Below are 12,844 nucleotides of genomic sequence, written 5' to 3'. Positions count from 1 at the left end.
TAGCACATAAAATCGTCAGGCTTGAGATGTATTGGCCAAAGATGCAAGAGGACACTTTGAAATATGTTCACGGTGTAAGAACTGCTAAATGCATTTGGTCGTGCCAAGAAGGCCAGCGGTTCTATTAACATCCATCCTTGACTTGATCCCATTTGCAATGTGGGGAATGATATAATGGAAAAATTCACCAAAGCTTTGGGAGGAAGGGAGTACTTGGTGGTAGCTACAGACTATTTCACCAAGCGGGTCGATGCCATCCCACATGCGACAATCAATGGAAAAAGGATTGAGAAGTTCGAATTGGAATCTATAATACATTGATTCGGACTCCCGAAGATTACTGTCATTGACCATGGGACGCAGTTTGATAACCCTCAGTCTACTCAAGTTTGTGAAAATTACATGATCGAACACAGAATGTCATCAGTGGCCTACCCATAGAGCAAGGAACAAGCCAAAGTAACCAGCAAGACTTTACTCGATGGAAGCAAGAAGCCCTTGGAGGAAAATAAGGCATTATGGGTCGAGGAGCTCTAGATCATTTTGTGGGCATATAGGACAACAGGTTGAACCCTTTCGGGAGAAACACCATTCACATTGACTTATAGGTTGGAGGCACTAGCCCCGGTAGAAGTAATGGCTGGGACTTTTAGAGAAAGAGAGTTCAATGAAAAGATGAACGGGGAAGGATTACTGGACAATTTGGAATTTCTTGATGAGGTCCGAACGAAGGCAATAATCCGAATCCAACAATATCATAGGTACGTGTTGGTGTACTATAATGTGCGAGTTAATGCATCTCCAATACGATCCAGAGGACCTCATATTAAGAAATAAGGCCGCCTCAGATCCTCAGCATTAGAGGAAGCTAGACCCCTTATAGGAACGACCATACATGGTTGTGAAGCAAGTCGGGTTGGGAGCCTATAGACTAAAAAATCTATCATAGGGCGAGAGCTCGATTGGTCTTGGAGTGCAAGGAAACTAAAGAAGTAATATTAGTGACTTTTCTTTTTTTTTTTTTTTTTCTTATTTGTACTCATGGTCGGCATTTTGTAATGTGGCTTAGACTGAAGATTTAATGAAATTGTTCTTTTCTGAATCCAAATCCCTTTGAATGGGCGGGCATACGGTTTGATAAATGATGATTGATTAAAGGCTTCGGTATTCTCGATAGGACCTTAGAACACTCATAGAATTCTGGTGAATTTTTCTAAGGAAATGCTTTGGCATTCTTGAATAAGACCTTAAAACACTTAGAAAATTATGGTGAATTTTCTAAGGAAAGGCTTTGGCATTCTCAAATAAGACCTTAAAACACTTAGAATTACCAAGATCTAGTGTTTGGTTAGAAGCGTATACGAGGAGATTGACATTTCTTCAACTGCTTCAGGCTTGGGGGGGGGGGGTGGGTGGCAGGGAGGCTCATCACTTAAATAACCCTCAATGTTCAGATTTACCAGTGGGTGTTCGGGCGTCTCGAAGGTCCATTGGGGGTGGGGGGGCTTCCAAGTTCAACTCCTCAAAAACTTCGACATTGCTCGCCTCTTGATGAGATTCGGTGTTGAATGTAGGATCTTGCTTTAGGAAGGACCTCCATACTTCATTTTTCCCATCATGGTAGGCCATGGGATTATAGTGAACCATCAAGGCAGCAAAAGGGCTTGCTGTTCAAGTACTTCCGAACGCAGGGAAGATCCTTGGGTCCAGAAGAAACGGCAAACACTAGTCGGTCCTGCAATTTCTCTCTCTCTCTCTCTCTCTCTCTCTCTCTCTCTCTCTCTCTCTTATCAAGCCTCAACCTTTGTCTTTGAAGTTAAAAGAGAGGATTGAAGTTCATCTCTCTCTTTCTCGAGCTTCCTAATCTGGTTTTTTGCCACCTTAAGATCTCCCCCAACTTTTTCAAGCTTGTGATTCTCCTCTTGAGGTTGAGAGATGTCTTTTTCCTTCTTCTTCCCCTCATGCCTATTGGACCGAATGCTGAGGTGGCCCACCCCAAGAATTGCCTCCATATGCCTATGGAAGGCATCAACAAGGACCCTAAAACAAGTGAGAACAATGATTCAGAATAAGGAGTTAACACCCCACAACATACAACAAAAAAAAAAAAAAAAAAAAAAAAAAAGAGAAAAAAAAAACAACAACCAAACCGGGGGGGGCCCCCCCCCCCCCCCCCCCGGGGCCCCCGCAGCGCCGCCCCCCCCACCACCCACCCCCCCCCCCCACCCCACCACCCCCCCCGCCCCCCAAACCTTGCGGCGGGTAAAAAGAAACCCCCGCCCCCCCCCCCCCCCCCCCCAAAGGGCCCCCCCCCGAACACGGGGAAAAATTCGAGGGAAACTCAAGTTTCGACCGGGTGAAAATGGGAAACTTAGGTGGAAACTTGGGAAATTTCGAGGAAACCGAGGACTTTTTCGCACAAGTTTCGACAGGTTTTAGAGACTATTTTGGGGTGGGATTCTGTATTTAAGCTAATTAGTGTATAAAAAACACATTGGCACATGCATTTTAGTAAAAAAATCAATGTAAATATGTCTTTTAAATTACATAACATTAATGTAAAGATGACCGAGAAGTACACAATAAAGTTAACTATACTTAAGCAAATAAGCATAACATTCAACATGAACATATTAACTTCTAAGCTCTAACTTCTAACTTTTAAGTTCAATTCGAAATATCAAATAAACTCTTAAACATCAGATACAATGTAACTAGTAATAAAAATAAAATGGGAAGTACAACTCACTAAGTCAGTGCCAATAGGAGTGCCTCGGCGGATCCATCCCGTGACTTGAGTAGTACTGTGCTTGTGACATCCTCTCCTCTGACCAACGGACATAGACATCCCATGACATGTGATGCCTATGGTTGTCGAGGTAATCGACAACTGTAGCTCTATAGGTCTGGTCATCAACATGCATAAGATATCCGATCTGAGGGAATGCACAATAAGGATAGGGAAGTCCTTCTTGATGAATCTCAGAGGGTATGGGTTGGGGTTGCACCCCGAAGATCTGCTCCACAAACATCTGTGCCCCCGAATCAGCATCCGTATAAGTTGCACCCCTATGCACATATACCGTCCTCCCATCAGACGCTGGATAATACATCCTACCCTGTTCCACTTCCACTACTGTATGTCCTCCATAATCCTGAGGAAACCCCTGACCATAAGATGCACTACTATAAGCCCCAGAAGAAGATGCAGCACCGCTCTCGTACGAGTGGGGATCAGCTGTTGCTGGTATCCGGTATCCGACAGTGGAGCCTCTTGACTCATCTAGACTCATAGATCCTATGGAGCTTGCCAAGCTATTCACTTCAATGGGATTGTAAGACCCGTACGATGAAGTGTCATCCTCATACCCATGTCCATGGTGCTTCCCTTTCCCTTTCCCCTTCCGACTGCAAGTGGAACTACGACCTGCACCGTGGTCGACATCCTGGGTAGCATGGGTGAATTGACTCTCCCCCGTGAACCTTAATGGCCCTCCATGTCCCTGACTCTCAACTGCTCGGCTCGTGGTGGTGGTCTCTCCTGTGGTTCAGCTGAATCCTGATCAGCTGGCCCGTCACCACCATCATCATCATCACCACCACCACCATCATTATCATCATCATCATCATCACTCCCACTGTCATTCCCACTAGGGCCACTACCAAGTCCATCATCATCATCATCGCCTGCATCATCCTATGCCTGACTAGTGGGTGGCTGAGTAATATCATCATCATCATCTGACCATATAATATTATCCTCACTGACACTGGATGCACCAGGGTGTGGTACAAAGGGACGGTTAGGCTCGGTGTGCACTCTCCCCTCTCGTGGCCAAGAACTCATTCACATCAGCTCCCATCTCTCGTGCAATTTGACTGCTGGGTCGACCTCCCGCCTCATCCAATAATGGCTCTCTGACCCACTCAAATAGGGGGTACTCCTCCTCATCATCATCTATGGCAAAGATGTCAGCCAACTCAATCTTGTCCCCATTACCTTGCTCTTGACCTAACCTAATGTGCTCCTCTCTCAACCTCATATTATAATGAACATATACAAGATCCTCCAGCCACTTCCCCCCCAAACGGTTCCGCCTCTTAGAATGTATCGATTGAATGTGCTCCAATTACGCTCGCAGCCGGTGGCAGAAGATGTCTGGGAGAGCACTCTAACTGCAATCTTAATCAAGTACTCCGAGTCTAACCCGTATTGCAGCCACCACTCAGCTGCAAGAAACATAACCAACCTAATTAATAATAGTAAAAATAAATTGTGTCAAAAACTCAAATTGAGCATCTAAGACTTAGACTAACTGACTAAGTGACTAACCAGGAGTGGTGTTCTCCCTAGCCTGAATAGCGACTGAGCGACCGTAGCTACTAGTAGCATCTCTAAAAGCCTTTAACTGCGATAAATAATTACAAAGTTAGTAATAAGAAACAAGTATTTAGCCTAATTCTTAAGTACTAGACTACTAGTCATCTCACAAGTCACAACTCACAGTCTTACCTCATTATTAATTAATGCTTGTTTTGTCGCATCCGGTTCCAACCTTTCCACTACTTCATGGATTGCCCGGATCAAATCTGTCCTCATCCCAAGTTCTTTACTGTAGTGGTACATGGGGTTCAAATAATAGGCTATCAAACAAGCCAACAAATGAGATGGTAAGAAACTATAAAACTACATAATAAGTATTACGTTGTTAACAATTAAGTATTTAAGTAATAACTTGAAAATTTTAATAACTTTCAACTCACCAGCCAAATGCAATGGATGTTTCAACTGCCTTTCCCACCTTTCTTGGATGATGTTAAGGAATTTCTGGTTGCCCCTAGGATAGACTTTCTTAACCATCTCCTTCATCATCTCAACTGCAGCCCATATATGTGGTAAAGTTGGTTTCCTTTGTTGATCTACCAACTTCAAGACTGTCACCACAGGGTCTAGAAGCTTGATAACAACTCTTAGATTTGCCCAGAAGCTATCACTGGATATGGTAGCCCGTGCTGCTCTCCCTACCGGTGATTCTGATTGGGGCCAAGCAAACCAGTCTTCAGATGCAAACATAGCACGTAGTTGGGCTTTCTTCTTCTGAAAACTCTTCAAGGAAATCCAATTTGTAGCAAATCTTGTGACCCCAGGCCTCACCAAATCACCACCACATGTCCTCCTCAACATATCCAAAGCAAATCCATGGTTATATACGAATGTGGTCACATTTCGAGCCCGCTGAACCACATTCTTCACAAATTTGACTTCCCCCATGTCTTTTAGCATCAAATCAATACAATGTGCCGCACAAGGATTCCAAAAGAGCCTATACCTGGGATCCTCCATCAACTTCATCCCAGCCTTCTTGAAATTGGCGCCATTATCAGTCACAACTTGCACCACGTGCTCGACTCCAACCTCTTTCACCACATTCTTCAACAACCCATATATGTATTTTGCATCCTTCTTGTGACCGGATGCATCAACAGACTTGAGGAACACCATCCTCCCATCACAATTCAACATAAAATTGATGATAGACTGTCTAGTGGGACCAGTCCAACCATCACACATCACTGTCACCCCATAGTGCATCCACATTGGCTTAAGGCCATCAATGTAGGCTTTCAACTCTTCCTTATGCCGTGGGAGATATACATTATATATCTCATATGGGGTTGGCCCAACCACCCCACGTCCAGCACCACTGATCTCATCCACCATCGCCGTATAATAAGGCCCCCATGGCAGCATTTGCCGGAACACCGTGATATAATGCCCACTTAGAAAAGGCCATCCCCACCTTGTCCTTCATATTACCCCACATATGCTTTAATTTCTTCTGTTTTGACTGTGGCCTCGCAAACAAGTCAGGATCAGTGTGTAGTATCCGCACATCAGGATCGGCCTCAATGGGTCTAGAAGCAGTAGATGTGGCACTAGGTCGTGATCGTGGGGCCCATGGTAATGGAACTGACTCTCTGGTACTCTGGCTCCTCCTCATACTAGAGCTGCCTCCACTTGCCCTCCCAACATCTGGATCTCCAGATGACCCTGCACCCACGGCTCTCTGTGTCCTCCTGATCTCATCGAGTCTATAAGACTCCCTACTCATCCTGAGTACTCTCTCCATCTCTCGCCTCTGGGGATGATGCATCAGCTGGATCTGGATCCACATTTGTCTCTCCCACCTCCACCTCCTCTATGCATGCTGCCTCGAACTGATCCCTCTTTGCTTTCTTTTGTGCCCTCTTCTCTTGCCCTCCTTTCACATACTTTGCCATTGCCACTTTAACTTCATAAGGGACATTGGGGCATCCAACCACATTGCGGTCCCCTCCCGCTAGATGGATCTTTAGTCTAGTGGCCCCACCTGATCCAATCTTTTTCAAACAATATTTACACTCTGACTTTTTCCTATCATCTGTCAGAGGCTTACCATGCTGCCAAGCTATGTCAGACATTGTGTTTCTATCTGAATCTCCAACTCAAAACTCAAAAGCTTGTGCCTCGAATCGAATTCCCGATACAAACATACATAATATTTAATAATCACCGTTAAAAACTTAAAATAGAAACTCAACAGTCCAACACTTAAATTTTAATCAAAGCATTAATACTTTAACTGTTTAACATCTAGATACAAAAACTAAGAAAAATTCTTCAATTTAAGCTTGCACTATAATGGAACAAGTGAACAACAATAGAGAAGAGAGAACAAGATAATGGCATATTTCATTAACAAGTTATGTACCAAAATTTCTGGATCAAAATTCAGACATCCAACATTGAACATTCCAACTTGAACATATTCTCTGTAAGTCTCTATTAAGCATGCTAAACAGCTAAAGATTTAATTTTTTTAAAGTTGTAAATGGAATACATCTATTAAGCATGCTAAACAGCTAAAGATTTAATTTTTTTCAAGCTGTAAATGGAATACATCTATTAAGCATGCTAAACAACTAAAGATTTAATTTTTTTAAAGTCAGTAAATGGAATACATGAGCCAACTTGCAAAGAAGACTCGATGCTGAAAACACAAGAATTTCAAGGGGAAAAAGAAGAGAAGCAAGGAAATGAAGCTAAAAACCCAAGGAAATGAAGCTAAAAGCAAGGAAACTACTGCTCACTAAACCATTCAAAGCTAGGTTACCTTCCAATAGAGCTTCAAACTTTGAAATAATCCACCAACAAGTGCCGATTTCACCAAAGGAGTGCTTGAATCTACTTGAAATCATGCAAAACCATGAAAAAAGGTCGAAAAATGGTCGAAACCTCGTGTCGAAACTCTCTGCCTCCGCCTGCGTTTCCCGATCGAAACTCTGGTTTCCCAGAGTTTCGATCGAAGATGGCGACTTTTTATAACATTGAACCGGCTGGTTCAGCCGGTTCACTTAAACAAAAAACCAAGTTTCGAGTTTCGATCGAAATTTCGAGGGTTTCGATCGAAACCCTCGAATTTTCGCAAGTTTTCCCAGCCGGTTCAGACTGGCTCACCCATATTTCGACCCAGTAGGGAAATTTCGAGGGTCTCGGTCGAAACCCTCGAAATTTCGAGGGTTTCGACCGAAACCAATGATTTTTTTTCGGTACCCACTGGTTTCGTTTCGGTTTTTCAGAAGTGCGAAATTTCGGTCGAAATTTCGCATGTTTCGACCGAATTTTTTTCCATGATCGAGAAGATTGTGTCTCCTCTTTGCCAAGTTAACATAGCCCCAAGTCGATTGGGAAATGTCAATCGGGGCCTTCCCCTTCTCCGCCTGATTGTGACGGAACTTCAACTCACCCTTGGGATCTTGGAGGGAGCCTTTGGGGTTTGCCGTATAGTCTCGGGCTCTTTCCTCTTCGATCTCACCGCCTTGTCTTCGGCAACTTCAAACCCTTGGGTGGCAGCTGCTTTTATAGCGCGAGGATTATACTTTGGGGGCACTGTCAAAAGGAAAATGAATAGAAGTTAGCAGTCAACAAACCAGTAGTTAAAAAAAAAAATAGAGTTAGCATAACCTCACTAGGGGCAAGACCCCACCATCGAAGCACATCTTTGTACTCCATGGTGTGTCCATGGATCTCCTAATGTGCACGAATGGAGTTAATCGTTTGAACGACTTTTTCCTCGTCCAGAGATAAGGGAAGATGGCGATTTACCGGGGGTGTATGAATTTGGACACTTCCAGGAAATCGGGCATTTGGAGAAGAAAACTTAGCTCACTCTTTGGGCATTTGGTGAAGAAACCCCACCTAGGAGGGTTGGACTTACTCAGGTAACAAAAGTGAGAAAATAGAGGTAAAGATGGAGAGATCCCCAACTCGAAACACTGAAACCTGATTATATGGCAACAACTACTTGGCAGGAGCATTCCGGGACATAGTTCCCAATGGTTAAGGAGAAGAAAGGAAACCTAACCCCACTCTTGAGGGTGTCGGTGTAAATAGAAACTCTTCGGGAGGGTCTGAGTTGACCCTTTCATTGTGATTGGGAACCCGAAGAAGATAACTAAAGGGGATTGAGAAATGGTTTGAGATGTCATCTAGTTTTGTGTGATGGACATTGGAAACAAGGTAACTTGGGCCATTTGAAGGCCTTTTAGATGGTCTGGGACCACCAGCAATAGGCTTTGGGGAAGCATTGTGCCTTCGGGAAGTAGGAGGTGAGGCAGAGAGTCTACCCTCCATTTGATTCCTTGGCTATTCGCGATGAGATGATTGGTTAGAAGGACCGAACCAACAATTAGTAATCCAATATTTCTATCCCCGGACAATTCAATAGAGGTAGAAGGACTGGACATGGGCATACTACTCACCCTTGACCATTCGGTCAATATAATCATCCTTAGATGTCCTCCCACTACCTATTATAAGGGAAAATAAAGGAAAGTGAATCCTAAAGCAAGGAATCTGGAAGGCAAAAGGATTAGGAGAAGCCCTAAACTACAGGGATTACAAACTGAACAGAAAAGAAAAAGGAAGAAAAAGAAAAGAAAAAGAAAAGAAAAGAAAAGAAAAAAAGGAGAAGAAGAAGAAGGGAGAATGGTAAGTAGGAGAAGAGCAACAAAGTGAAGGAACTTAATTGTTAAACAGAGTTGATCAAATTGAGGCTGAATTAAGGAAGCTTGAAAGCTAGAGAAAACTTAGAGTTCATTGATAGCTTCAAAGGCAAATTTGTAAACAGGAAAGTGGTAGTGCAAATGAATAGCGATGGGGTTTAAATAACCATTGAAAAGAATTTGAACGAATGAGATTGATCTAGATCAAAGCTCACGAACTAGCGACGGTTTGAGAAACGGGACACCATTGATGGCACCTGTTCCCAATAAACATGTGGCAAGTGTCCCAATAAGCATGTGCAAGCCTAACGTGTTTCACGCTGAACGAATGCGGCTTGAGAGGACGTAATGGTTTTGACAATAAATGTGACCTTTGGACGACGCTTGGGGATTTGGGATTGTTTGATCTTCTGTCTGAATTTTTTGTGGATGAACATCAAGAAAAACATACCAAATGATCGGCCTTATAATCCTGATCGTTAGGTCTGTGGGGCTCGTGATAAGTAAAAAAAATGATCGCTAATTTGTTTGGTTCACCCCGGATGGGACCGGAATGGGGTGTCAACTAAAAGTTCCTTGAGTGCAAAGGAACTTGACAGTTATGGGAAGAAGCGTGATCCTGCCAAATTCGGAATGAGTAGTCGTGCCTAGGAAGGTCTCAGTAACTAACTCAGATTGAGGGAATCAAAACCTTACGATCGTGCGGCTACTAAGGAGATGAATTAATCTAACAGCTGAAAATAAGAGGTAAATCATAAATAAGTAAAGGAACAACACAAAGAGAAGGCAACTGAATTGTTTCCTTCCATTCCATATTTCCATTAAGCTCTGCAACTAGTTAGGGCTTTTTGGTGGTGTACTTATTGACTTAACCATCAGAGGTGGCTTTCTGACCGCCGAGTTGGCCCACGTCTGACGTTTGTTTTGCAAACCTCCGACAATTAAACAATTTTCAATTGCATCAGGGAGAATGAAGGAAATCAAACATGAAATGCTTAGATACCCTAAAGGGAGAGGAATTAGGAATAATAATTTCTTTTACCTAACATAAAAGGTAGCTAAATCCATGGAGAATCAAGTGAACTAACCCAAAAAAGATTTAGGTCAACTCTACCGATCAATATATAGAACTCTCATTGATAAAAAAGAAAAGTATAAACGTTGGGGAAGAATGACACATGAATAATATATAGAACTCTTACTCGATAAAAAAGGAAAGGATAAACTTTGGAAGAATGAAACATGATCACAAGAAGAAGGCATATTGAAGACCTAAATTCTATATCCTACTTGGATATCTAGAGCTTCCACTAATCTGCCTCAGCCAGGAAATTCTTCATAGTTTTAAATTTCGTGGATTTTTATTTTTAATGAGATATTATTGCATTCAATTTCCTTCTTCTTCTTCTTCTTCTTTCTTTCTTTCTTTCTTTTCTTTTCTTTTCTTCTTTTTTTTTCTTTCTTTCTTTCTTTCTTTCTTTCTTTCTTTTTTTTTTTTTTTTTTTTTTTTTCCTTTTTTGTAATTAAAGGGGATGCAGTAGCGACGACCTAGCGCCCCCCCCACTACACAATGTTCAAACTTTTTATCGAGTGCGACCTATGCAAGCATTAGTCCTGTGCACTACCAGAGCAAGCACTGGCCCCGTCACGAGAGCCCCACCGGAGGCCTAGTATAGTCCACAGAAGACGGTAGCACTCATGGCTTTCGACTGACCCAATCTAACTCCATCTTCTCCGAAGTCCTCATCTTAGTTCAGTGTGACTCTTCCTCACTAGACGCCGCTTCTTCATGGTGTCCTACCTAAGATTTTCATGATAAAATCTAAAGCTTTCTTACTAGTCCTATGCTTCCTATCACTGGCAACACCTTTGCCTCCAGAATTTTCAACCTCGCTGTGAAAAGAATTATATTTTTAAGAAAAAATTACACAACACCCACTATATTTGAGGTGAAACTAGTGACCACTTATTATTATCTTAAAAATTACATAGCACCCACAAGTATAATTACAAGTTACCCTCAGTTAAATTTACTATTAAAAATAAATTATAAAATTACTCAACTACCTATACTTTTATTTAAATCATTTAAATTTTAAATTTTAAATTACCTAAATGCCTTCTAGGCAACGAAATTAGGTAATTACCTTATCTCACTTACATCAACAGTGATCCTCACTTCTTTTCTTTGATGACCAGAGCAACAGTATTCCTCACTTCTCTACTTCGACAACCCACCGAAACCCTAGTTTTAACCCTTAATCACAAAGCTTACGAGTTACAAGTTTCAGAGCGACAAAGATAGTGAAAGATGAAAATTGTTCTGAGAAACTGCCGGAGCCGAAGATGATTTTTCTCCTTTCAATCTCAAACCGCTCCGGCTTTTGAAATTGCTAGAGTTGAAGAGAGAGAAGGCGGAGGAGACAAGAGATGAAAGAGAGAAGACAAGAAGAGATAGCTCTAGGTCTTGCTGAAAAACTCAAGCCATAACTGAAAGAAGAACATCTAGGAATCAAACTCGAAACAGAACTTGGCAAGACGGAGTTTTTTCTTTGTTTTTGTTAAATCTATTTTGTTTCCCAGCATCTTAGATTAGGTTAATTAGTTTGCGACTCAAACAGTGCTTTTTAGTCATTTGAAATTCTTTGGGATTTATGTAGGAATTATGTGGCCCAACATATGTTATTATTTTACTTGCACATTCAAATTGGACATTTGTAAGGTTATTTTGATTATATGTGGCATTTATTGTTTATGATGATTTATGTGGTTATTTGGTCCATTGGATTGTTTGGACTGATTTTATGGATGATCATCTGGTTTAACAACATTGTAGTCCTTGACTTGATCGCATCCATCATAATGTATTATTGTATAAATATACATTGTTGGACTATGATGGGTTTTGAGGGGTGCAAGTTAAAATTGCTCAGACTATGGGAGATATGAGGACTAGTCTCTCTATGGTTAGTACACTTTGAATCTGTGGAGTCCATCCATGTAAAGATTATGTGTACGTTGAGTATTGATCTTAGTGACTAGTGCTCCATTGCCAGTGACTTGACAATTACGAAAGTGTACGCGTACCTACAAACTGCTTTTTGAAAGAATTTATTAATAAAATGGTTTTGCAAATTTGTGTTTATTTATTAGTAAAAACTTATCTATTTTCTTCTCTATTTTTTGCAAAACCAATTTGTTTTGTTTTATTAATGGCAATTCTTTATTTTTGTTCCCTAATTCTTTTGGGGGCTTTCTAGTAATTGTCAAGGTAAGCCTTAAGGGCATTCTGGATATGAGCATTAGTGGGCTAGCATCTCACTTAGGGTGGACTTTATGGCTGATCATCTCTACCCTAGAGATATATAAATCTCAAGGTCACACATGCAAAGGGATAAGAATTATTTTCAGAAGCCCAAAATACCAAGTAATGGTATATCCTTCCAGTTGGGTGAGCACCCTGATTGCTTGTGAGATCCTTGGCATCAAACGTGTTTCTTATTGTGGTGTTTATCTTCAAGTCTCATCCTTCACTTTTGTTATAGTGGTGTTAGATCTTCTTTTCTTCTTATATCATCTCTACAAGGTTGGAATTTATCTTCGAAGAGGTATGTTAATTCTATCATGAGTTTGTCAAATAGTAATTTCTTATTTGTAGATTAATTCTTCTTGATTCTCTCTTTTTAGCTAGTTTTTCTAATAATTTATAAGCCAGAGTTTTGATGAATCCAATCTTCTCCTTCTCACTGCCAACAATAATAAAAATCAAGTAAATAAAAAGCTTTGATCTAAAATTTTA

The 12,844-nt window shown here is 41.5% G+C and overlaps 1 protein-coding gene across 1 annotated transcript; it reads right to left on the bottom strand.

Annotated features, from left to right (window-relative positions):
- Nucleotides 1-4,446: 4,446 nt before the first annotated feature.
- Nucleotides 4,447-5,731, bottom strand: LOC149022550 (uncharacterized). Its single transcript, XM_089147298.1, has 2 exons — nt 4,765-5,731; nt 4,447-4,644 (listed from the first exon to the last, which is right to left on the bottom strand). Exons 1-2 carry the CDS (start codon nt 5,720-5,722, stop codon nt 4,502-4,504), a joined length of 1,101 nt encoding a protein of 366 aa, XP_089003424.1. The 5' UTR covers nt 5,723-5,731; the 3' UTR covers nt 4,447-4,501.
- Nucleotides 5,732-12,844: the final 7,113 nt, after the last annotated feature.

The sequence above is a fragment of the Hakea prostrata genome, chromosome 3 (genome assembly GCF_041222555.1).
Source record: "Hakea prostrata isolate BN-2017 chromosome 3, UWA_Hpros_2, whole genome shotgun sequence".
Lineage (NCBI taxonomy): Eukaryota > Viridiplantae > Streptophyta > Magnoliopsida > Proteales > Proteaceae > Hakea > Hakea prostrata.
This window is presented reverse-complemented; position numbering and strand designations above follow the sequence as displayed.